The sequence below is a fragment of the Acanthaster planci genome, linkage group LG02 (genome assembly GCF_054643075.1).
Source record: "Acanthaster planci isolate LZ-2023a linkage group LG02, COTS_SCS, whole genome shotgun sequence".
Taxonomy (NCBI): Eukaryota; Metazoa; Echinodermata; class Asteroidea; order Valvatida; family Acanthasteridae; genus Acanthaster; species Acanthaster planci.
The window spans coordinates 30,062,018-30,089,178 of NC_141778.1; the positions used below are offsets into that span (position 1 = coordinate 30,062,018).

Here is a 27,161-nt window from a genome sequence, read left to right on the forward strand (position 1 = left end):
TTGGTTATTGTTGAATTTTTTCAATAAATGATCTGGAAAGTTCGATGCCTGATCTGCAACCGTCTCATTTTTACAGGCCACGTGAAATTTACTCTCCTTTTTTTGCTTGTTCCTCTGTTCCATGCTTTGGAATTCTCTGATTTCTACTTAAAAGCCCTCTCTGGCTCTCTCTGCCCACTTTATTACCCCTCTGTCCTACAGTTTTTTCCAACTCTGTTTAAAAATGGTTTTGCCTTGGGAACTTGGAATGTATGCCTTTGAGCCAAAGATGGTTAGATTTTTATTTATTTAAGCCTGCATTTATGTAAGCAGAGATAAAGCCTACTATTAGGCAGAGACAAAGACAAGATAGGGAAAGCTTGTTTATTTGTCAGGCAACATGATTCTTGTTTCAGCAGTGTTGCAAAAAAATTGAAAGCCTCTTTGAAAAATGGTATTGGGTTTGGTGATGAAGTAACCTTGAAATAACCATGAAATATCATGCAGTTTTCGATCATTTGCAGCCTTACCAGTGCTTGAGCGATTCTGCCCTGAGCCCATCACTCCCTCCGATGGACAAGTGGTCTGTGATAAGCCCGATCACAGCATCGGCACGGAGTGCTCATTCGCCTGCAAGGATGGATTTGTTTTGGCTCACAACGGATCAGTCACCTGTGAGATTACGGAAAATGGCACAGCAGTTTGGAGTGGCCCAACCTCCAAATGTGAAAGTATGCATTCGAAAAACTGAACAATGACCGATTGTTTTCACCATTTCAATGTTTCAGAAGTCTGTAGCCCGCATTTGTAGATTTTGGGAGCCAGGTTGGCACAGTAGTACTTCACCTTGCTTTGTCTTTCATCTCTGTGACCCTGGACCAAATTCAACCAAAGTCAGCATGTGGATTTAGTTCTCAGCCCCAACCTGATTCTGTGGAGTGTTTGACTGGGATTTTCCTCCCACCTCTAAGCCCTGAACATTCCTTTATTGCCTTCTCTCTGCAGGTTCCTTCAGGCTCTTGAGATACACAGCGCAATGGCAGTCTCGTAACTAATGGGGAGCATATTCCCTTTTCCCGTTCAAGGCCTGTTACCCCCTCTTCCCCCCCCCACACTCCTCCCTTACCCCAGATAATTAGAGCAGGGAAAACTCTGGTGATAGGTCGCCTCGGTCAGTGTTTAAGTCAGAATGTGACTAACCAATTCAGTGCTCTCTTTCGGAAGATGAGGGCTTTCCAAATGCCCCCATTGTAAAATGTGACCCAGTTACATCACAGTCAAGGGCGTCAATCTGTTTTGAACAGTGGGGGGGGGGCATAGCCCTGATCAGAAACAAATGCGAGTGCGAAGCTGTGAGCGGTGTGGGGTCCGGGGCCCGCTCAAGGGCCCTGGCAAATGTTTGAGTATAGATGCTCTGTGGGGTGATCTGAGACAATTTTTGACTACTTTAGCCATTTTTTTAACAAATGCTTTTGCAAGCTATACATTTTCATTTAGGTTTTGGAAAAAAGTTTTTGGAGGGACAATTGATATAGTATCGCCCTACTTGCAAAAGTCCCCCCCCCCCGGCCCTCACCGATTGACGCCCATGGTCACAGTGTAGTGTTTCAGACTCTTGTGAGAAATCTTCAGTATCATCACCAGAAGTAAAACAGTATTTGAATAATGCAGCTGCCGGATGGAATCCTCTTTTACGTTGTTTAAAGACAACTCAAATGGTAAATTGACCGACAATTTCAGTTTGTTTGCTTTTTGTCTTATTCTGTTTCTCAGCTGTTCCAACTGAGGAGTTCTGCCGAGCTCCCGGCTCCCCCGCTAATGGACGAGTAACTTGTGATGACCTCCTGTACCGTGTTGGCACTACGTGCTCATTTGCCTGTAATGAAGGCTTTGGATTGGCCAGTGATGAACCAATCAGCTGTGAGAGTACAGACATTGGTGATCCAGTGTGGAGTGGACCGATACCAGTCTGTGAAGGTACAAGTGGTGTCACTATTTACACATTCTGAAAATGAAACCAAAGAATTTTTCAAAAGCATCCTCCTTCACAGAACTGAAACATTCTTCAAAGTAAACTTCAGAGCTTCATTTCTCCCCCATGTTTCCACAAGCCAAGTCGCCAGTCATTTTACTGGAAAGCCGCAATTCATTTTTCCACAAGTCCATTTAAGTCACTGCTCATTTTTCCGACAAGCCACATCACAAGTCCTCTTTCCGCAAGTCGAGTCATTTTTTCAAGCTTATCAAATATGTTCATCAGTGTGTGGAACTTGTACCCTTTTTCTGAAATCCTTTGTCGGAAACAGGACGTGTGATTGTTGTATAAATAGGTCCAATCTGTTTGCCTGTTGTGGATCATAAATGCACATATTTTTATAGGAAACATCAGTGTAATGAAAACAGAGTTGTTTGGTTTTACCCACTGAAGGTCATACATGGAGATCTAATTTTCTTGTTTTGAATTAAAAAATTTGTTAAAGTCAAGTGACGTCATGTCACGCCAAATCGTCTCATTCCACCTCAGCTCACCTCGCCTCATATTGTCTCACCTCACCTCAGTCCAAAAAAAATGCAACTCAAATCCACACTGCCAAGTTGAGCCCATGCGTTTGTTTCTCTTTTGACACAATTTTTTGACCCTTGATTTCCACAAGCACCAACAGCAGTTGTGAGCTGCCCAACATTGGAGGCAAGACCCAACATGACCCTGACTCCGCCTTCATGCGGAGAGAGGGGGATGAGCCCCGGGGAGGAGTGTCGGTACCAGTGCATCGATGGATTCCGGATGAGCGGGGGTGCACCTGTGTGGGTGTGCCAGGAGAATGGGGAGTGGTCTCGTGATGCATCGACACCGACGGTGTGTCAAGGTACAATTGGTAGACTGGAGTTTGCGTGTTGCTGTAATTGGGTCTGGTCTGTGCGATGGAACATAGCAGGGTTGCTGTCTAGACCAGTCAGACCATCACAAGATAGTCAGACCAACAGAGGGACTCAGGTCGGAATTCAAGTCACAGGCTTTTCACATGAACTGCAACAAAAGCATTCCTTTGTCATTGTTCACCCTGTTACCTGTGACTGGTCCTGTGCCCAGTTCTGTAGCTGGTCTTGTGATTGGTTTTGTGACCTAGTCTCATGAATGGCCCTGTCATGGCCTATAACTCTTGTGAACGCTCATTTGTTATGTCTTGTGATAGTCTAGACCGCTAAACTGGAACTTGAGTGGTGCCTTAAGAACTGACCACAGCATCGGGTTCATCGGGCTCTGCTTTCAGACATTTTTATTTTGTGAATTCAAGCCAGTGTTGTTTACCAGTGTCATTGCTGACACCGCAAAGTGGCGTACCATTTATTGCCATACCATGAACTGATGCATGCTGTGTACAAACTCTATGGACGATGTGTCATTTAGTGGTACGTCAAAACTACATGCATCAAGGCTCAGCAACAATTTGTTCAGCCAGTGGTTGGATTTCCCTGGTAACCATATGCACAACATACATTCTGGGTGCCCGGCAAAATCAAACAATGATTATGTAATAGTCAGTGACTGAACAAAATTGGCACAGGTTGAATATTTTTTGTGATTACTTTGTTTTTCAGGCCTTTCACCACCACAGTGGCTGAATTGTCCTAGTGATACAGTCGTACTGACTGACCACCGCCGTTCAACTGCCATGGTCTCTTGGACCACCCCCCAGGCTGTAGACCAGTCAGGCAGTCAGTTGACAGTCGTGTCCACAGTTGAGCCGCCCGTTGTCTTAAGAATCGGAACAACCTTGGTCAGTTATTCCGCTGTGGATGAAATGGGGCAGCATGCAGAGTGCTCATTTAGTGTTGAAATTATAGGTGCGAAAACCAATGTCTGTTATTGTACAATGAATAAATCCCTGCCCTCTGATTGGTGGTTTGTCAGCTACATGCATTGAATTATTTGTGCAAGTGCTTGGCATCGCCACATTGCAAAGAAGGTTCCATTCCACAGCAGATGGAAGTGCCATTCTACAATTAATGGAAGTTCCATTGCATGCCCTCGAGAAATTTGTGAAGTAGTAGTTGATGCAGAGATGATTTGTGCAGGCAAGTAGACATATTCAGATGAGGGTGCAATTTATTCGGCTTTACGCAATGGAAAGAATCATTTCATTTGGTGACATTCTTGGGCAGGGACAAGCACAGACATGATCTACTTCATACGGAAATTGCCACCATGTTTTAAAATGTCCTTCTTGTAACAGAAAATCCCTGTGTGTTTACACATTGTCCGTTGTGAAGTGATTAATGTCCCTGTTGCTTGTAGTTGGAATACGTCCAGTCTTGTTGCCACCATGCATTAACACTCCACATAATCTATGCATTGAAACTTTATATTTGGTACAGTCCCCCTGAGTTTAAGATCCTTTTGTTAGTTGTGTATCTGGGTGAGTGTTTTAACCCTTAAACTCCCCAATCCTTCAATTTCAATAGATTTTACATACACCTTAGGGGGTCAGGGTTAATCACTGTTAAGGCCAGTTTGCACTTTACATGAATGCAAAAAGAGAAGCGAGCTTTGGCATCACAAAATGTTTGCTGTGAAGTTCACCTGAGTTAAAATGGCTCACCTTTTGCAAACTTTCAGTGTGAAAATTTGATCTGGCATCACAAATTTTCATCCAAGTTCACTTTTGTACGAAGTATGAACTAGCGTCAATTATCTGTATGACAAGCTTTCTTTGCCTGTGCAATCTGTTTATCTACACATTTTAGATGAGGAGCCACCTATCTTTCTCACGTGCCCCCCGGATATGGCAGAGATCTCCAGCTCCCAGACTCTGCAGGTGTTCTGGGACCCCCCAAGGGTCAAAGACAACTTGGAGGCCGTATCCATGGAAACCAACAGTCAGGCAGACAGCATCATAGCAAGCCTCGATGCACGGAAGGAGGTGTGGTACCAGGCCAGTGATGAGGCAGGAAATGATGCGTACTGCAACTTCACGGTGTCTTTGAAACGTAAAAAGGCAGAATGATAGGAGATTTTTGTCTCCTCCATGTTTCCTGACATAGGCCTATTCTAGATTTGAACTGCCCATGCAAGAAATAGTAGAACAGTTCTTGTTCTTATATGTTGGACACAAGAGATTCTTTTAAGAAGTTTTGTATGCTCTATGTTTGATGTGGCTATACACTTCCATCTTTGTTTCCTTTGGATGACAATTTGCATTTATACTGCAATTTGGTAAACACAAATCACAAATATAATTGTGTGCTGATATCCACTATTTTAACCTGGGTGCAAGTTTCATAGAGCTGCTTAAGTATAGAATTTGCTTAAGCATGAAAAACCTTGCTTAAAAAACAAAGGCTACAAGCTCAAACTCTATGTGATTGTCATGCTAACCAAAAAACAGCTAAGTATGATCCCAAAACAATATACATTTCATGGAGTTTTGGCTGTTTACCTGATTTATCAAGCAAGGTTTTTTCGCGCTTAAGCAAATTTTGTGCTGAAGCAGCTCCATGAAATTGGCCCCAGAACTTATGGAAATTTTATAGGAGCAGATCAAGATGCTCCAGTATGAAATCCTGCAGAGAAGTATAGTAATTGAAGAAATAATTTAAAGACAACGGCAAAAGACGCAATTTCTTTTCTAAAATTCTAGGCAGAACCCTGACAGTTGCTATCCCTGCCATAAGAAAACATAGAATACAGCCGTTTTGCAATAGTGCGCCACCAAGAGTTTGCAATGCGTTGGCCAATCACAATGCGCAAAATTTGTCGGCCCAATGCGCGTTTGGAAAGGGTCGACAAATTTCGCACATTATGATTGGCCAACGTGTTGCAAACTCTTGGTGGCACACTATTGTGAATCGCCCGTATTGGAAACTGATATTCCCTGAAATTAATCTTGAACCATAGACAAGAACGTCGAACCAAATTGAAGGAAGTGAACCTTCTCTCAAACAAACTGATGATTTGTGTGTGTTGTGACCTCAATGGTGCCATTTTGTGTGAGAGCACATTTGTCAGTTTTTATGAGTGGTGTCCTTTTGTTTTCTGCAACAGCCTATGAGTGCCCCTACATGGAACCCCCTCTCCACGGTGCCCTGCTCTGCGAGAGCTGGCTTGATGGTGGTGCACTCTGTGCCGTCTCCTGTCAAGAGGGATATGACTTCCAAGAGTCCCCTGCTGCCCTCTATCTGTGTGCTGAGTCTTCAAAGAGTGTGGGAGCCCATGAATGGCAGGCCCTCGACATTGGGACAGCCACCTTGAATAGATTGGGGACACCTTGGCCTCAGTGCTACAGTAACGTTTGAAGCACGCTTGTGTAGTTGTAGAGAATTTCCTAATTTGGCAAAGTGGGACTTTCTCCCAGACTTTCTCTGAGCAGTGTCGTTAAAGGTCTCAGTTGATGAGTTTCAAAGTTGTTCTTTTGAGCGTCTCTTCTTTTACCTTGAAATCACTTTCAGTGAAAAACGTGTGTTGCAATTTGGTCAAAATGGTTACTGTCAGGAAACAAATTTGTAAATATTCCAGAATCACGTTGAACATATAAATATAAATCCTCAAGTCAATCTGTGATTTAGTTGATTGGAAAAGCTTCTTCTCCGCATTCTAGTTTTCCTTACTAGTTATGTAGTGCAGTATACTTGGTAAAGGAAAATTATTAAATGTAAAAAATGTTTCTGAAAGTTGGAGATGCAATGCCTTTGCAAAGACCAGTCTAATCTAGAAACCAAAAGTTGAATGTAACTTTTATCAGCTTTAAAAGGAACTTGTGTACTTATTTCCCAATTTTATTTTTTCCTCTCGCACTCAGAAAAAAAAGGAGAAGATGGATCACTTTCTAAGAAGTCTATCCATTATTTTGATGGCCCTTGTGGCACGGTCGATGCCGGATCCACGCTGCGGAAGAAGTACCATCGACTCTTTCGGAAGATGGACAAGGCAGTGCCGGGATTCTGCGGCAACGGGTGCACGGAGGAGGGCGTTCTTGTGGCCTGTGGGCCACATGGAATGGATGCGGGGGAAGGAGCGGGAGGAGGGGACAGACTGAGACGAGAGGTCGACAAGGATGCGTTACTAGGGTTACTGGCCAAGGTGCGCGACTGGTGCAGAGGTGTAGCAGGGGGTGAAACTGTTTACCAAAAACAAATAATCAATGTAATAAATTGCTTTTTACAGTCAGGCACTGTTGATAGGTTTAAAGGGCTATAAATAAGTTCAATTATTCTTTTATTGTGGAGGTGTAAGGCCTGATGAGTAGGGTTTGTAACTCTCGGCCATGGGTTCGAATCCAGCTCCAACGTTACAGGTTGTGACCTTGGGCAAGTCACTTTGGGTAAGTCATTTTGGGTACATTCAGACAGAGGGCAAGTTTTCAGTTACATGTACATCCAATACAAATAATGAACTCATTGTAGATTCCGTGGAGCTGAGTGATCAAGTCCAAGCTCCGGAGTCAGCTTCAGAGATGGAGCTGAGTTGCGTTCAAATGACAGGTGTTTCTGGCGGCGCTGTCTCTGTCTGAAATAGCCCTCTGTCGGAATGACCCTTTTACTCCCACTTCCCTCTTTCTACCAAGGGGTACAAGTGGGAACCTGTGAAGGTAGAGACGGTTGGTGTATCTGATGAGCTGTTTGCCCCTGAAATAGCATGTTCATGCTGTATAGACTCCTCAGGGAGCTGAGACAGTTTTAAGAATGTTAATGGCCCTGATGAGCATGGGTAATAATGACGTTGGAGTTGTTTGCTTGATAAAGTCCCGCTGCTATCCCCTTTTCTTGATACTCGGTTTGAACGGGTTCCCACGTTTGTTTCTCTCCCTCCTCCCTTTTGCAGCGTCCCGCTTTCTCGCTTGAGTCCAGTCTGGACGCCGACACGCTCGTTTCGACGCTCCAAGAGGTCCTTCTGAATGACCTGGATGGCTCAGTGAGGCAATTGCTGGCCCCATTCTTCGAGAAGCACACCAGCGTGGATGCTGCTACGGTGCCTGGATTGGTCTGCGAGGAGGGCCATATACGGCGGGGCGGTACATGCTGTAAGTATAGGCAATAGTTTCTCTGTCCATCTCTAATACTAACCAATATCATGCCCCAGTAGTTGACGGTTACATTTGCTGAGTCGGTGGAGAATTATATATTAGACGTTAAAGGGTAGATACAATGGAATTCTTTTACTACAGACCTCCAAAATGCATCTTCGTGTCTCAGTTGACCTCACTTTCAGTGTTTATTTCACTATTTCAAAAAGTTTTTTCCTGCATGTTTGGTATTTATGCTAATGAGTATTTCCATATTCATGAGCAAAACTGTGAGGTCATCTCAGGAAGAAGCCTCGATGTTACATTAGTTTGTGCACGAAAAACTCTTGAATTTTTAAAGATTTGCCAGCCTAAATTTACTCTTGCTTGGTGATTTTTTTGTGTAAGTACACAGCAATAAGTAGGCAATGGCCCCTTCTTCATAAATGTTTTCAGCGTGTTAATTTTGGGATCATAATTTGAACCCCCCAAAAAACATTGCACCGAACCATGTCTTCCATAGATGACGTCACAAAAACAGTGTCCTTAGAAAGCATGGATAACTCTGTGTGTTAAACAGTGCACTTGCAGTGCACATTCAGCGCATTTAAGTTTAACCTAAAAGGGACGTAAAGTTGTGTCTGTGAGAAAGTCATTGCAGCTACACTTTAGGGAACACTGGCTACACAGTTACAACAAAATGGCATGCTACTTCCAATTAGAAATCCCTAAAGACTTATTTGTTATTTTTTAAAGGCTTGAAAATGCTAGCATTCTGGAAATACTATTATCACAAGGGGGGGCAGGTTGAGGATTCTTTTACTAGTGATTATAGTTAGACTGTTTATGGAAGAATTTATCCCCCTAGACCCACAACTTGGTGGGGAAAGATAACATTTCTGAAAGGGCGGGCAACTGGAATAAAGTTCAACTCAAACGTGTAAGTGACGCATATTTTTAGTTGAAAATTTCTGTCGACCTTTTAGGTCAAATAGCCAGATAGGGGAGTAGGTGACAAACTTGGAATGAAGGAAGAGGTGCTTCCTTTCAAAATGATGAAGAAAATGGGGGGGGGGGTCACGTGCCAGGTGCACCCCCCTCCTGGATCCTGTTAAAATAATCCCAGTGTTTCAGGCTGAAATGGTTGATTTTTAGCATCACAAATTGCCTTGGGTATGGAAAAAACAGAAATAGGTAGACTCTCATATGAATATCTTAAGTTTTAAACAAATTTTATTGGTGCATCTAATTGTCTACAATTTGCAGAGTTTCAAACATGTATTCTCGATTGCCAGAAATACAAACTTTGTTTCTCATTTTGTGCAAAGATCAATCACTTCATGCTGTAAGGCTTTGTCAGATTTTTAAGGAAATAAAAAATAGGGGTTTACCAAGAATATGTACACAATGCCATTTTAATTTACCCAAGAGAGGTAAAGGGGCTAGCATTTTTTTTTCAGATCGGTCAAAAGATAGTTAAAAGAGAACAGAGAATGAATAAATGGCCCAGTGGCCAAGTGAAAAAAAACATGTAAACTGTCCCGGTTTTTGAGAGAAGAAAGGAGCTGGGGCGTGTCATTTTTCTCCATTCAAGATGGCTGCAATTTTTATTTTTTCAAATTTTCAACAGTATTTTGTGTTTCCACTTTTCAAGGACATAAAAAGGTGACATGCAGGACAAGAGAACTGAAATACAGTAGTTATTATTGTTTAGTAAGTTTGCCGCCCGGTTTTGCACAATGTGAAAACACAGTTGCTTCCATAGGCAAATGTGGTATATTTGCTACTGTGGTAATGAAGTTTGGACGTGGCCATGCAAATTCATGGTTGGAGATCGCATGGTCGACTGTATAAAATGCAAAGTGACTGATGCAGTCTAAATTTAGAAGTTCGGACTTGCAAAAGTTTGACATGTATTTTGGATGGATGTGTTGACATTTTTGCCATTTTTTTTACCTCTTTTTCCTGAGGTAAAATAAAAAAAAAAGAGAGAAAAATGTGGTGGTTTCCAAAACAACGTTGGGGATGCTAAACATGTTTCTGTTTAAATTGTTTTCTACTGCAGATAGAAATAAATTCCTTAACATTTAAGAATAATTTTTAAAATGCTAAGCTGGCAGTTAAATATATATATACACTGTTCAGATACATTTTTATAACACAAATTCACAACTGACTTAGAGTACATGTCCACACTGATCACTCTCCGAAAAATGAGTCCAATGTCTCACATGCAATAAACAACTATTTTTCAAAATTCTTTCGCTCTCGATTACTTTTGTGTTAGCATACAATATGCAACTACAAGGCACACTGACAATAGCGAAATTATTGTTTTTTTTCCAATACAACTGGAGGTTTCATTATATTGGGAAGAAGTCTGTCACGTGTGTGGCATGAGGCTACTTTTTTTTACTTTTAAATATGGTTTAAGTGAGAGGTACATGTACGGTAGAATGAAGGTTATGTTACTCTGCATAAGTTGACTTGTGCTTTTTCTCCTCTGTCAAAATCACAGTTTTGCCTACCAGAGGCTTTCAAACTAAAAAGTGTTAAAAATATTACGCAGCGATCATAACACCAACTAAAACTGAGCGAAAATACAGGTACATCCCTCTTTAAGACTAATAGGACAGATGTGTACACTGTGCCCATTCATATGATTGGATGTGCTAGAAAGGTCTATTGATGCACATTAGTTCTTTACCGTGATTGATAATTCAATTATGTTTTGCCCTCACCTGATGTATATATTTATAGACACTGTACATGTATATTCAGTGCTTGTCTGAGAGCTCGCAGAAAAATTCACAAGCTTACTCGGGTGGGGTTCGAACCCACATCCTCCTTACTAGTGCAGACGTCTTAACCACTCGACCACCGAGCTTGGCTGGTTCGAATCAGATGTAGTAGCGGGTACCTACATCTTGAAAGTGATTCATAAATAATACAAAAAATGAACGTCTATGAGTGCAGTGGTACTTCATGGGGTGGCAGATTGTTCCATTTTCTGTTCAGGAGGCAAGGCCGAGTAGAATGGAACATTCAGTATGTCAAATGAAGCTAACTCTTTCCATTGCACAAATGTGAAACGTTCACGAGCTCCTTTACATAGTATCTGCATGAATCTACTCTGCGTACATGTCGTTAGTTTACTTTCTTAGCTTGGCGTAAAGGCATAACATGAGGTTTTTACCTGAAATTTTTCAGTTTGTGTGCAGAGCTACAACTGTGCATTATTTGCCCACATAATTCAACAGTATGTATAACAGAGTTTATTTTGTGGTCGCACCATTGAATATCCCGAATAATGTCAATGACCCATGGTAAGGATGGATCACATTCCAGAGATTCATTTGGGTGTTTAATCAACATGTACACAGCATTAAAGGCCATGAACAAAGCATAAGAGTGATATAACATACCGGTATGGCCCAAAGTGCAGGTCACCGTTTCACTTCTACAGGTAACGATTTTTTTTTTCTAAGATGTTAATACTATTCAATTGATACTTCAATTTATTACCAACCAGCAAGGTTGGAATTGAGTGAGTCATCTGGTCCTCAAGTCAATTCACAAACCAGTTAACGAGTTAGATCAGAACCAACAATATGAACAATGGCAAGGGAACCCCTGGGGTGCAGTTCACATAAATAGTTTAGGAGTTGGATCAGGACTAAGTGACCTGTGACTGGCATAGGACAGGTTGTGTTGACTTGATTTTGACTCTGCTGACCAATACAAACTAGATAAATGAGACAAATATTTCTGTTCCACGGCTGATTTCACACTGGGCAAACTTTGTTCACAAGTTGACTTGTTGCCATCATTTGAAATTAACCAAAGGTACTGCATGTTTATCAACCAGGGTTGCATTGTCTGCATTATGTTACAAGTAACGAGGGTTTTGTTCTGTTGTTTATTTCCTTTTTTCCCAGGAGATATCAGGAGATATTTAGATTTTACGCCATGTTTGTACAAGTCTCTTTTTTTTGCATCATTAATGTGATCATGTTTATGTTTTTGAGTTTATCGTGATGTTTTTCTGCCTAACATGTTCCAAGTTGGAGATTTGCATGCATATCTGTGGGCATTCTGTCTGAATGCCTGCATATTTCTAATCATTTTGGCCTATCTATTATTGAATTAAATATATCTTTCAGTAGCCGAAAATCCCATGCTGGGGTAATATGTCAGATTCAAATCCATCTTTTTCCTCATGGAAACAATGCATTCAGACCATCAACATTTTTATTTGAATGCAGTGGGGATATTCTCCTTGGCTTCTGTTTGTTTAGTGTCAAGTTACATTAATGAAATTTTAGGAGCTTATACCTTTAGGTAGACTAGAAAAAAAGTGTGCAGAAACGTGGCTTTATTTACCGATGTGATTTGCCTATTGCCTGATATTGATATTGTCAGCTGGTTAGACATGTCATGGTGTATGGCCAAATTCATTCATCACCCTCAGCAGCAACCAACTTGTCCTGGAGAAACACGCAGCAGTTCTCAGCAAAACTCTGTTCAAACGAGACAGGTCGAACCCCCTGAATTGACTCAGCGAGGATTGATTGAACATGAACTTACAGAGTGATGTACCCAGAGAAAATGCAGCTGTTCCTGCCTGACTCCATGTGGTCTGGACCCAGGAGCCCTGAACGCTCAGAGTGCTGCCTCAATTTTATGGACAGCCAAACAAGTCTATTAAAATAATTTTGTCTATTTTTGACGTACATGTATGTTTTCTGGTTGTTAACTGGTGTGTTTGGCATGCACTTGAAAGGGAACGTACCATTTCAGGTGTTGGTAATAGGATAAGGAGCTGATCGTTATGGTGTCACCTGCTGAAACTCCTTATTGCTGAGGTAATAGATGAATGTACTGAACCAGCTGTTAGTCAGTTTGGGCTATAGAAACACACGAGCATGGTTTCGTCTTTACTCTTCAAAGTAGGTTTTTTTCTGTCTGAAAACCCTCAGAGCAACATAGAGAAACGGCAGCAGACCAAAACTGACTCTCTTGAGGGTCTTAGGAAGATTGCAATGTTTGTACATGTATATGGGGGTATATTGCTGTTGCCACTGCTTGAGTGGTTGACTAAGAAGGGATCCTGCTGTCTCAGGCATGGGTAGTAAGATGTCAGGAGTCGGTGAGTCACATCACGGAATTCCTTGTTGCGAAGGTAATAGACAAACACGTTGAACCAGCTGTTTGTCAGTTGGGGTAGTGTATAAAGCACGGGGAGATTGACATTTTGGTGCACAGTTGCCTTCTTGGAGAACTAAAAAGATTGAAGTAGAGAGTTGGCAACATCATAAAGCCAGCACTTGACAACACAATGAGGAGCACTGTCTTCAAGGTCTTGGTGTTGATGCGGTTTGCTGGTCTTGCTCCTTGAGCATTTGGGTTGCCATCAGCGATGCGTTGAGCATGCTTGCGTGAGATCAGGAACAGTCTGGTGTACGTTATCAGTACAACCAACAGGCAGCCTGACACAATAACAGTGTTTATGACTCTGACATAGTCCAATGCATGTGATCCCTCTCGGTAAAATATACAGGAGAGAATTGTTTCAGAGTAAAATGGTGTCCATGGTGCCACGGTCGCAAGCTGAACTACGGCCATAGTGGCAACACACCAAGCACAGCAAACAATGATTTGAGCTCTCTTTGTTGTCACAAGAGAAGGGTAGCGCAGGGCCAACTCTATGGCTAGAAGTCGGTCCACTATCAAGCACAAGGAGTGATAGCAGGGTACAAAAGTAACAAATATCAGATACAAATGCTTGTATACCACAAAGCACATTAGCTTCAAAGTACTGAGTTTGAGTGATTGCAGCAACAGCAGGTAGGGCCAGAAATATCCCCATGCCAAGATCAGCAGCTGTCATGGATCTCAGAAATATTTTGGTTGTTTCCTGGATGTTGTCAACTCTTCTCAGAACTAAAAGACACAACAGGTTTAATGTCAGCAGTAGAATAGTTGAGACCACCAGAAGCATGCAGGTGACAGTGTGGCCAGCATTAGCTTCAATGTCTGCAGCACTTTCCAAAGTTGTTGATACATTGTCAGAGTCCAGATCAGCAAACTGCAGGGTTGAGTTCATGATTGCAACAGGACGGTAAATTTTACTCTCTACTTCCAACTTGTATCAAATCCGTGGCCACTTATTGATTTGGTGTTCAAGTTGCTGGCTAGAATGAAATCTTGAGAGAAAGAGAACTTGATGAAGTCTTCCAAATGAAAATGCAGTCACAAGCTTGGCTCTTTTCCACACTGATTCAAATGAATGTGGGCCATACTATTGCCACAAACTGATACGGGCTCAGCCCACCAATCAGGCTGGTTATTATTGTATTGCTGCGGATGTATGGGAGCCAGCCTTGGGTTCCATAAATCTGATTGGCCAACTCAAAGATGTGGTTGCTTTAAACAAAAAACTTCATTTGGCTAGAAACGATTGTTCTCACACGGGAATATTTCTCATAGCAGAAGCTGATTGTGCATCACCAGGCTGTGTTTCTCCTGCAAACAGACGGTGTACTTGAAAAAAGAACAAAAATGCTCATTAACTTTAAGCATGATATTGCCTTGACTGGTCCTGCTGCCGGAGCGGTATTTACTTTTCATTAACTTTGTCGATTTCTTTTGACATAAATGTAGGGCGCAAACAAAGAAGACTTGTCATCCAAGGCACGGCCATTTTGAGAGTGATTTTGTTGTTCACTACTCATTGTGCGGATTGGCAATGTGATTGAGCATGTTTAAGGGAACACATGTCATCCTGCATTGATTTATTGTTGAAGAAATTTGTTTGGTAAACCAGTCTTGACAAAATATCAGGAGATATGGAGACTTTTAAAGCATGCATCCGCATTAAATTGATCAAAATTAAGTTTACGAGTTTTTCATGATCAGTGTTCTCAGTTGGAAAATTATCTTTGTTGTCACATTAATTCTGTATACAAAACTGCATTTTGTTTTGAGCTATCATTCAGTAGCTGAAAGTCCAATCTTGGGGTAATATGTCACATTCAAATCCATCTTTTTCTCATGAAAATGTTGACATGCAGTCTATCAACATGTTGATTTGAATGCAGTGTGGATTCTATTCTTTGCTTCTGTTTTTAGTGTGAGAGTTTAGATTATTTAGAGTTTATATTTGTGTTTTCATTAAGCATTTTACCCTTTTTAGAATGACACATATTTGTAGTTGAGAAGCCTGTGAAAAAATACACTAGACATTTCTGTTGCAGGCATCTGCAAAGCTGCATGCTGGAAGTCTCCTTTACCTCCGGCAACTTGAGGGATGTCCTGCCGAGCGACATCGCAAATGGCTGGACTATCTTACTGTCCGCACTGCAGAGGTTAAAGGGGACCTCCTGTAGGACGGACTACAAGTCATTATGAAGTTCCTTACTATTTCTTAAATTTATAGATTCTTCCTTGTTTATGTGTGAAGGTGTATTCTCGGCATTACATATATCATTGCCAACCCCCCCACCTAGACTGGTGCTTCTCTGCATATGTCGTGACTGTTTGGGTAGGTGGAGCACCTTAGACTCCTTCCCCCACATTAAGTCCTCTCCTGCCCGTCCTCCCCCACTCTGGCACCAACCTGTTTAAGTCACTTTCGAAAAGAAGGACAATCATGGTGGTGAGGCCACGCTGCATTATGGGAGGTCAGGATGCATCACGGTTGATCAAATCTTTTCAGCGAATAAATAATAGGCGCATGGGAAATTTGCCTATGTAATGACTGTTTGGATAGGTATTCTCTAGTAGACCCGACCCACACTTAATGTAGGGAAGGAGTTTAAGCTGCTTTTGTTTCAGATCAATCCAATCACTAGTAACCAGTTTGGATGACCTTTCCCTTGTTTTGTGTATTTCTTATGGCAGAGATTTTGATGGACAGGATTACTTCTGTGGGAACAAAGCACAATATTTGGAGCATTACTTTCCATTAAAACATTATCCATTCGACTTGAATTCTTGTGGTGTACAGTTGAGAGACTTACGTATTATAGACGTGCACTGGGGAAATACATTGTGCAGGAATTTGAACAACATTTGACTCAGTTTCCAGTAGTTTGCTTTTTCCATAAACTGCACAGTGTTGGCAACATCATACAGACAAAACTGAACACAACAATGATGAGCACTGTCTTCAAGGTCTTGGTGTGGATGTGGTTTACTGGTCTTGCTCCTTGAGCATCTTGGGTGTCATCAGTGATGCGTTGAGCATGCTTGCGTGAGATCAGGAACAGTCTGGTGGACATTTGAAGTACAACTAACAGGCAGCTTTATAGACCTGTGCCTGTTACAGCCACATGTTGAACCTTACTATGGAAAACCTCTTAAGGTGAAAGATGCACGGCAATGAAATCAACATACATGTATAGGCTGACATCCATTTTGCTTCAGTGGCTTCTTCAACAACTTCAAAAGCCACAAATGCATAACCCAGGCAATGGTTGTCTATCATGGTGCAACCATTTTGTGTTTTGGTAGTCTGTCAGCAGCCTAAATGGGCACATAAGAATGTCACTGTAGCTTCCCTCAGCATATTTACTGTTTAACAATTGAGTTGGGCTAAGATCAGGGGAAAGTTTGACTTACCCTAAGACTAGATTATGCTTTAATGCCCAAATAATGTACATGTACATGTAATTGTGATTGCATGTTTGATGTATTGCTTCAAATTGTCACTGTTTTCACAAAGAGACAATTTGGCCCCAAATCATGTTTTTTTTCAAATTTCTTTTCTTTTCTTTTCTTTTTCAAAATCAACCAGGCTGTCCAATGCCTACAACCTGGTGTAATCATTTTCTACCAAATCTACTGAAATCAGGTTAAATCACGATTATCTACCTGGGGCAAAATTCAACTGTACCGCATTTTGCATTTACTTGAAGGGCAAACGTGTGTTTACAAAATAAACAATTTTAATTGACTTGTGTGAATTTTTTGTTGTAGTTTTCGTTTCATTTTAAGATCCCCTCTTTCGATGCAGTAGCATTGGTTAAGTCAAAGGCATGCTAAATACTGGGGAAATAAGCGTTTGAAAAAGAGACCAACTTCAAACGTGACTTTCTTGAAACCTAGGATTTACCCCCTGGTGACAATTTGGCCTCTTTATGACAAAAAGTTCCAAATGACTTGTTTGCAATGAATTTCCCAATGTTCGTAGGGAAATTTGTGGTGGGTGCGTTTTTACAGCGTACACTGATAGCTGATTACATTCAAACACATTGCGTTTGAAGGTTACTTAATGTTGTCACCTTGTTTGTGTGGTAGTTGCTTAGAAGGGAGCATGTCTTCGCAGAAGTTGGTAGTAAGATGTCAGGAGACTGTGAGCCACATCACGGAATTCCTTGTTGCGTAGGTAATAGACAAACACGTTGAACCAGCTGTTTGTCAGTGTGGGCAGTACATACATCAGCATGGATGCTAATTTGCCAGTAATACCCTTTTCCCATAACATTAGAGAAAAGTACAACATGGGCAGCATCATGGAGACAAAACTGGACATCACGATGGTGAGCACTGTCTTCAAGGTCTTGGTGTGGATGCGGTTTACCGGTCTTGCTCCTTGAGCATCTTGGGTGTCGTCAGCGATGCGTCGAGCATGCTTGCGTGAGATCAGGAACAGTCTGGTGTACGTTATCAGTATTATCAACAGACAGATTATTGTCAGACATGTGCGTATTGCAGCCACGTGTTTTATTACGCCGGACCCTGGAAGGTGAAAGAGGCATGAAAAAATGTAATCGCCATACTGTGGCGTCCACTGTGCCACAGTGGCTTGCTCAACAACTATCAAAGTGGCCACCATCCACATGCAGCACACAGTGATCCGGGCTCCTTTTACAGTCACAAGAGAAGGGTAGCGCAGGGCCCAGACCACAGCTACGAATCGGTCCACCGTCAAGCACAGGAGTGACAACAGTGTACTGTTCATACAAACCCAGCTGATGAATGCTTGTATACCACAAAGTACTTTGACCTTGTTTTTAGTTTGTGTGATTGCTGCAACAGTGTTTGGTAAGGCTAGAAAAATCCCAACGCCGATGTCAGCGGCTGTTAAAGATCTGAGAAATATTTTGGTCGTTTCCTGGATGTTCTCAACCTTTCTCAGAATTGAGAGACACAAAGGGTTTAATGTCAGAAGCAGAATTGTTGATAACACCAGAAGAATGCAGTTGACAATGTGAAGGACTTTGAAATTGGCGTCATCTGCTGGTGCGGTTGTCATCGATGCATTTAGCATGTCGAGATCTCCAAATGCTGGGGTTGAATTCATCTTGGTCCAGTCTGTCTCAATTGAAGACTTACATTCACTTTGGTCATATGTTGTCAGTAGTGTTGCTTTCTGTTTCCACTTTCAATGCTTATGAGTAATAGAACTCCCCAAATGGGGCTCTCCAGATGAGCGGTAATTCTCTCAGAGAGTATTGTGCTGTTCTGACTATGTCATGTTCTCTCCGCTCTTTTAATATTTGTCAGAGAAAGTTGGGTGCGGCTTCTAAATAGCTTCAATTTTCAAGCTGTCTTTGTGCCAATTAGTCTTGAGATTTCACTGCTGTGATTGGCTAGTTCACATGGCTGCCAGCATGAACAGCTGTAATAAATGTGGAGATGATTGCCAGGCTTGTGTTTTTTCCTATTCTTCTTTCCTGTGGAGCGTTTATTGTCTGTCAGCTGTTAAGTTGGAAATGAAAAACTGAATATTTTTAATCAAAAAGTAATTTGGGTTTGTCGATCACTTCTCCAAAAGAGCACACGTATGGGGAGAGGCACGTGTCACATAATTATATGTGCTTTCATAATTGGCTGTTTAGTGAAAAATTACCTTCCCCTTCAACGTGCACATCTAGTTTGCTCTTGTGTTGGTCAGAAGGTTGTGTTGATAAATAAAGCTCTTGGTTGTAATGGTGCAAATCACTTTCTGAATGACAGTCTGGATTGCGTTATGCTACGTCGTATTTTACATTGGGTGGAAAACCAGTGGCTTGAATTCATACAATTTTGGTTTATTCGTAGTAGAAATTATTAGCAGTAGAAATTTGCATGAGAAATAATTTCACATCACAACTAAGGGAAGAATTCTGAACTCACAACTGTTGTTCACTGCTGAATTTGTCTGATGGGTTCTGGGGCTAAGTTGCAGTGAACGTCTTTGAGGCCATTCTGCATGATCCTGCATGAGGTTTTTGTTGGGTTTTTTTGTCCCCTAGTGAAACCACTTCCATTGCTCTAAGATGCCAATACGGGCGATTCACAATAGCGCACCTCCAAGAGTTTGAAACACGTTGGCCAATCACAATTCGCAAAATCTGTTGACCCAATGCGCATTTGAAAAGGGTTGACAGATTTCGCATGTTGTGATTGGCCAACGTGTTGCAAACTCTTGGAGGCACACTATTATGAATCACCCGTATTGTCCTTTGAAAACCACACATGAATGAAAGAGTGTGGTTTCTTCCAGCATGGAGGACGGACACTAGGAGTTTGAATTGCCTGGGCTTTAACATCTGGCCAGTTACCACTTTCTGGCATAACTGATATGTCCATAGCCAGAGCTCATCGAGCACTTGCTACACATCATCTGTTTCACAACTATGAGATCCCTTTCAACCCTGTGATCATCACCCCAATTTTTGACTGGCAATGTGCCTCCTCAAAACTTTTTGTGTTGATTTTGTAGGAAATTGAATACTCATGTTTTCATTGGTGCTTGGTATGATCTCACAACAATATCAAATTTATTGCTTGCGCAGTTGCCTGTGTTGGGCCATGCAAGGTAAATGTTCATGTGCAGTTATTGCCCTTTTCAAATGCTTTCTTCTGGAGTTATTTTGAAAAAAAAAGGCCAAGTGGTTTGTTAGATTTTGTGATTTATTTTAATCATGTTTATTACAGCATTTAAACAAAAATGTACTTTATGAGATCTCATGATCGCCCCTTAGTCCTTGTGATAAAATAGCGCATTTTGTTTGTTATGAACTAAGCTTTCCAGTGATGGTCAACATGTTGTTGGCCAGTCTTAGTTGTAGCAAGTCTTTGAAAACTGATATTTTGGAGGAATAGAATAAACATACAAACGCATGGATAATGAAGCAGTGTATCAAAATGAACCAGCTTATTTACAATGGCAAAAGTAGGTCCAACTTAAGGGACTTTTCTCTATTTACTGGTCACAATATGGAGCTACGTGCATGGTCACAAGTTGTAATTAATTGCAAGCAAAACACCTCATCAAGTATCACTAGGTCCCACTTGTCCAGCTAAGCTGGATGTAGTAATCAAGGCATTGGAATGTTTTCTGTTGTTTGTCTGACTGGCAGAGATGATCATGAAGCACTTTTAAGTACCTGAGTTGTAACTCCTTGTGTGTCTTTCCTTCATGCTCCCAGCAACAACATTTCTGGTCATTGACACATTGGCCCCATGTAATTCATCCCACGAGGGCCCCTTTTCAGACAGGTGATAATGGAAAGTGACAAGGTGCCAATTATTTACATTTACATAAAGCTGGACAACAGGAGCACAGTCCTGGGAAAAAGTTTGTGTGAAGTTGTGTAGGGAAACTTCGGACAATATTCTCGGATGTTGTTGAACAACTAAAAACCACTTTACTTCCAATGGTTACATTTATGAAATCTCTTTTCTTTGTTTCTCTATGTCGATCACAAACCACGTCCTTCCTCCTCAACTTACCAAGGCTAACCGATCCACATTCTTTTTAGAACAGAAAATTAACCCTTCCTTGTTTCTGGAATTGTTTTTCATAACTTTATTCTTGAACTATTCTATAATGCACCCAACAGTAAGCGTAAGCATGAAACAGCAGATTGGGCAAGGATGCACAGTATCTTTGTAAAATTGCCCAAGTCTCTTAACTAAGGCTGCATCCGCATCTGTTGTCTGGAGCTTGGTCCCTTTGTTTCCTCCATTGGAAGTAAACAGAGATGCACAGACAACAGACCTAGCTGTAGCTCTGGAAGCTCATTTCGGACATGGCCATAACTATTTACCACCTACCGGTCAGGGGAAAACGTCCCCATATATGGCCATAGTAAAGTTCTCTTCTGTGCAAATGGTTCCATGGATAGGAGATGCAAGACTAGACAAAACTTCTGTTGGACTCCTTGGATATTTCCAACGCATTTTCATGAGTCTTTTTGACAAGCTTTCCAAAGTTGTAGCCGGATGCTATGCCATGCCAGTTAAAACCTATTGGACAGCTTACAGGTCTCGAGAGATTTTAGCGTGAATTCCTGAGGATGTTCTGTGATTTTGTGTGCAGGCATGACATGAATCCGTCTTGTTTGATTTTTTTTTCTAGTGGAGTGCCCAGTAGGAACCTACCACTCACCAGTTTTGGATGAGTGCATCAGGTGTGAACATGGAACTTTCCAGAATGAGACGGGGCAATTGACGTGCAAGGCTTGCCCTGAGGGTACAAATACCTCAGACGATGGGGCAAGGCGAGCAGTCCATTGTCATAGTAAGTGAAAGAAAATCTGCCAAGATGTGTCATTTTGGGAATTTCAGGTTACCCCTTTCGTTAATTTCAAGGTTGCTGAAACAATGATAATAATAGTGGATATTAGTAAAAAGGCACACATCCATCACAACTGATGCTCAAGGCGCTGTATAATCATCATCCCTGCACATTGGGCTCACAGCAACTGAACATTCCTGAAACAAATCTCAGCTCCGTGGGGAGTATAGTAACTGATGCTGCCCTATCAAGCGCATAACCAGATCTGCCCTCACAGATACCATTTACTCCTGGGTGGAGAGAGGCACTTGGGGTAAAGTGACTTGCCCAAGATCGCAACATGCTGCCACCAGCTGGATTGGAACCCCCAACATTGAAAAGTTGAAAATTAACAAAGCCACAGAGACCGCTTTGGACGAGTTTCCTGTGTGCTTCACTTTTAAAGCTTGTTTGTTCTGGCTTTGTTTCTGCAGGTCCATGCCGTGCAGGAACATACTCGTTAACAGGTCTTGAGCCCTGCCTGGCCTGTCCTCTGGGCACGTTTCAGTCAACAGAGGGCGCCACATCCTGTCTGCAGTGCTCAGCGGATGCCATGACGCAATATGAAGGGGCGTTGTCTCAGGATGACTGCATGTGTACGTGTCTGAAAATCACAGTTATTCCCACATGTAACCATGAACATTATGAATATCATGGTGGAGAAAAATTCTCCCCTTAACTTTCAGAAAGTTTGTTTCTGTAGGGTACCCAGATATTTCCGATTGCACAATGGAATCTTTGTCCTGTTTATGCCACAGTACTTTTAAGATAGTTGTCAAACTGGGAATAATTCTGTGACCAAGCCTTTTCATGCTTTTATCCTTCATTTCATCACTATATATTGTCAGTTGTCATTAATAATTATTTTGCCGACGCGATTTTCCTTGTGTCAACATCCCAATGTTCTGAATTCTGTTACCATTGCATTCTGCTGTTTTTCATACCCCACCTGGGATTTTTTTTTCTTTCCGTAGTTCCTTGTGATGCTGGCTCATTCTCCATGTCCGGCTACCAGCCATGCATACCATGTGCACCAGGCTGGTACCAACCAATGAGGGGCCAGCATGCCTGCCTGCCTTGCCCTGATGGCATGTCATCAATTGAGCTGGGGGCCAGTGATGTGACCTCATGCATCGGTAAGGGTCAATCTCACCTGCAGGTTTAAAAGTGGGATAGCTGTCTTTTTCTTTTGCAAGATGACATAGTTTTCAAATGGTGGAATTTATAGAGTTTTTTTGGCCCACACCTGTGTTTAAAAGAGTTTTCGTCATATAAGAAAAATCCATTGCAGCAACACATTAAACATGAATTTATAGCTGAATGTTTTTTCTAGAAACAAACAAAAATCCAAAATATGTTACATATTAAACCAAAAAAATGAAAAAAAAGGGGGGCCTGGATTTGAAAAAAAAAAAGAAGTTGAGAGGGAATAGAAACTATTTTATTTTTTACTTTCTTTTTTTAATCCTTTTTTTTAGTGAAGAAGTTTTATCCTGTTATTTATTGCAGTTTTTTCTCATTTTACTGAAATTGTGAACGCCATATTCTCTTTACTCTTTAATCTTTGCCAAGAGCGAGCAAGTTGCCACCTGAGACCATGTCAACACAATGGTACTTGCATCGTCAGGTCGGATGTAAATGCTTACTGCCAGTGCATCACCGGTTTCACCGGTGCCCTGTGTGACACAAACATTGATGACTGCCAAGAGGGACTTTGCATGCACGGCGGGACGTGCCACGACAAGGTGGCCGGTTACCAGTGTGACTGTCCGCCGGGATTCGAGGGAACAAATTGTGAGGTTGACATAGATGAATGCCAATCAGGTAAATGTTGAGGAACAGTTAGCTCCCTTTCCCTGGGCAATTCAATGGACTTGATGCTTGAATGGTCAGCCAACAATGTCAGAAGGAGAGACGTTGCTGTGGCAAGGCACTGGAGGCAAAAAAATCAAACGTCATCACTTCAAGTACATCAGCAATGCACTTGTAAACCAGTGCACGTGACATCTTGTAAACTGAAAGACTGTTATGTATAGATTGCATTGCTTCCAATGTGCTTTACAGTGATCCCCACCCAAATGTGTAAGCAGTTATGGTCTTGTGACCGGACTAACTTCTCTTCATTTGCTCAGCAACACACCAAAATACCTACTTTTGCACCCATGACTTCTGTCTTGACATGCTCGGTTCTTAATTCTCTGTGAATAAAACCCGTAAATCAGCACTAGACTGTTTACTTTTTTCTGCTCAAATGTCCCAGGTCCGTGCATTAATGCTCTCTCATGTAACGACGGCATCAATTCGTATCTCTGTGAGTGTATGGAAGGCTACAGTGGATCTGACTGTGAAGAGGACATTGATGAGTGCGCATCCGTGCCTTGCCAGAACGGGGCTACCTGTGTGGACCGAGTTGCAGTAAGTTTATTGGTTTACAGATGCTTTCATTGATTTACGTCAAATGATTCCAGAAAAAGTCATAAACTTGATTGCAGTTGATCACTTTTCATGATTCCAGAAACAGCACTGAGTGGGTAAAGCTGCATGTCAGAAAAACTCACTCGCTGAAGTTTAAAGCAGTGAATACAGGCGATTCACAATAGTGCGCCTCCAAGAGTTTGTACCGCGTTGGCCAAACACAGCGTGCAAAATTTGTCGACCATTTCCAAATGTGCACAGGGTCGACAGATTTTGCGCATTGTGATTGGCCAACGTGTTGCAAACTCTTGGAGGTGCACTCCTGTGAAACGCCCGTGTTGCTGAGAATGTTTCAGGACAGTTTTTTTTGGGGGGGGGGCATGTGGATCTATTTAGCCAGTTGGGTATTTCAAAAAAGCAATGTCGTTTGGGAACAAATCATGCGCGCGAATTCACGTAGAGGTGCTCTGATAGGGCAGACCTCGCACGCGCGTCTGAATGATCTCGGACTCGCTAATTCATTTTGGGCATGTGCTGTTGGGAGACAAAACTGGTTCATTGAAGTATGAAGCAGTTTTCATGTTTTGAAATGTGTGAGTCACACATAAGTCATTCTGTGTTTTGCCTTATTACTGCAGGGGTTTAGTTGTTCCTGTAGACCAGAATTTGAAGGTGCTTTTTGTGAGAACCAAATTGACAGATGTGCTAACCACCCCTGTGACAATAATGGAACGTGCCATGACCTTGACGGTGGACCGCACTGCACATGTGCAATAGGTTTTTCCGGGGAACACTGTCAGGACGACGTGAATGAATGTCTATCCTTGCCGTGCGACAATAATGCAACGTGCGTAGATGGTGTTGGTACCTTCACTTGTCAGTGTGAGGAGGGCTACACGGGCACCAACTGCGAGACGCGTATTGATCATTGCACCCCAGATCCTTGTGAGAATGGGGGGACCTGCATCAGCCACTCACAGGTCAGAACCCACTTGCTGGTCACAACTTCCGCAATGCACCTGCAGTTTTGTGGTTGAATTCTTCACAAGGTCTTTACAAGAATTTGCACTGGCTTCACAAGTTATCGCAAGTGTTCACAAGAAGTAACAAGTGTCTGCGTTTCATTATTAGATAAGAGCTATCCATGCATAAGTTGTAACAAAGCCATTTGTAGACGTTGTTTTGTAAATAGTTGACCGTAGCTGTGATGACCTGTGATAGATACTTGTCAAGTACTCTGTGAAGTACTTGATTTCAACAATTCATACCCCATTTAATGAAGGTGATGATCAAGTATTCTTATCTTACTTTTTGAATTGGGACTTGGCTTGTTAAACTCTTTGCAGCTAGTGTGAGGGTCCTAGTCAAATGTCAGAGGAAGCTGGTGTGGTTGTAATCGTTTAGTTACATTTGCAGGGTTTTCACTGTGACTGTGGCCGAAGATACAGAGGCCCCCGGTGTGAGACGCTCGCGATCCCGCGCTGTAGCGTGTCCACCTGCCTGAACGGCGGGGTGTGCGTCAATCGACGCGATGGGCCCTGGTGCCGTTGCCTGCTGGGTTACACCGGTGCGGCTTGCGAGACTGACATCGATAATTGCGCCAAGGTGAACTGTCTCAATGGCGGGAGTTGCGTGGATGGCGTTACGTCTTATAGCTGCGACTGTCTGCCAGGTTTTGCTGGTGCCCTGTGCGGTGTGAATCTTGATGAATGTGAATCAGGTGGGGAACCAGATTGCAAGAAATTGTGCTATTCTGCACATTTTTTTGTTCGAACCTATCAAGGAATAGCTTTCATAGGAATTAATTTATCATTTAGACAGTATTCAAAATGTGTGTAAGAGGAAAATTGATTACAAAATTAATTAGGTTAGCTGAACTAGGGTACCTGTCAAATGGATTTTTTTCCTGTCTTTTTGCTTTTGCTGCAGGCTTGATTAAGGGTTTATGGTTTTTTTCTGTTTTCATTTTCTCACAGATCCTTGCATGAATGGAGCCACTTGTGTTGATGGAGTTAACTTCTTTACTTGCAATTGTCCTGAAGGTTTCTCTGGCGCAATGTGTGAAGGAATCGTGGATCATTGTGCTTCCAAACCATGCCTGAACGGCGCGGTGTGTACAAATGAAGGATCCAATTATCACTGTCAGTGCCTCGTGGGTTACAGCGGGAGAGACTGCGAGGTTGACATTGATGATTGCCAAGGGGCCTTTTGCGATAATGGAGGGACGTGCGTGGATGATGTTGGCAGCTACTGGTGCCGATGCGCTGTTGGTTTTACCGGCGGTGATTGTGAGATTAACATCAACGATTGCTACGACAACCCTTGTCAAAATGGTGGGCGTTGCGTGGACGGGATTAACGATGTACGGTGCACGTGTGCTGCCGGGTTTACTGGCCAGCGGTGCGAGCTTGACATTGACGACTGTGCAGGAGTTCTCTGTGTCAATAACGGGAGTTGCGTTGACGAGGTGGATGGTTTCCAGTGTGAATGCCGGGATGGTTTTACTGGGAGATTTTGTGAAACAAACATTCAAGACTGCCACGAAGGCGTGTGTGACAATGGCGGAACTTGCTTGGATGGGATCAATGCATTCCGTTGTGTTTGTGCTGAAGGGTTCACTGGTGACCGATGCACCTTCAATATTGATGACTGCGCTGGAAGGCCATGCATAAACGGTGGGCGATGTGTTGACAGCGTCAACAGCTACACATGTTCATGTGCCCGAGGCTTCACTGGGACCCGCTGCGAGACCAATATCGATAACTGTTTAAGGGAGCCGTGCCGGAACGGTGGCAGCTGTATTGACGATATTGATTCTTATCATTGCGATTGCAAACCGGGGTACACAGGCAGGGTGTGCGAGTTTGATATCGATGAATGTTGGAGCCGGCCCTGCGTGAATAAAGGGCGATGTAAAGACGGTGTGAATGGTTATCGATGTTTCTGTCGGCGCGGGTACACGGGCACCAACTGCGAACTGGATGTTGACGATTGTAAAAAAAGTGAGCCATTTCGTATTACTCTAATGACAAGGCTATGCACTTTATTTTGTTATGAACAGTAATAAAAAATCTTTGTTTCATGCTTTTAAAAGAAAAATCATCAAAGGTTGGTAATTTTTGTACAACTCGCTCGATGCTTCCACTGTTCCTTGATGCTTCCCACTTTATCTTCGTCTAATTCCCGAATCTGAATTTATTCAAGAAAATTTGGTCTGC

General features: G+C 42.3%; 1 protein-coding gene across 1 annotated transcript in view; it reads left to right on the forward strand.

The window, feature by feature from the left end:
• Window positions 1–27,161, forward strand: part of LOC147800127 (sushi, von Willebrand factor type A, EGF and pentraxin domain-containing protein 1-like) — a 46,800-nt gene that overhangs the window by 19,423 nt on the left and 216 nt on the right. The window contains exons 4-19 of the mRNA XM_087132613.1: window positions 504–710; window positions 1,753–1,956; window positions 2,634–2,846; window positions 3,580–3,825; window positions 4,726–4,968; window positions 6,023–6,262; window positions 6,777–7,057; window positions 7,799–7,997; window positions 21,331–21,492; window positions 21,963–22,124; window positions 22,503–22,664; window positions 23,101–23,352; window positions 23,789–23,943; window positions 24,582–24,923; window positions 25,360–25,663; window positions 25,920–26,945. Of these exons, the coding sequence (XP_086988739.1) occupies window positions 504–710; window positions 1,753–1,956; window positions 2,634–2,846; window positions 3,580–3,825; window positions 4,726–4,968; window positions 6,023–6,262; window positions 6,777–7,057; window positions 7,799–7,997; window positions 21,331–21,492; window positions 21,963–22,124; window positions 22,503–22,664; window positions 23,101–23,352; window positions 23,789–23,943; window positions 24,582–24,923; window positions 25,360–25,663; window positions 25,920–26,945 (4,398 nt within the window). The remainder of the gene's footprint in view (window positions 1–503; window positions 711–1,752; window positions 1,957–2,633; window positions 2,847–3,579; window positions 3,826–4,725; window positions 4,969–6,022; window positions 6,263–6,776; window positions 7,058–7,798; window positions 7,998–21,330; window positions 21,493–21,962; window positions 22,125–22,502; window positions 22,665–23,100; window positions 23,353–23,788; window positions 23,944–24,581; window positions 24,924–25,359; window positions 25,664–25,919; window positions 26,946–27,161) is intronic.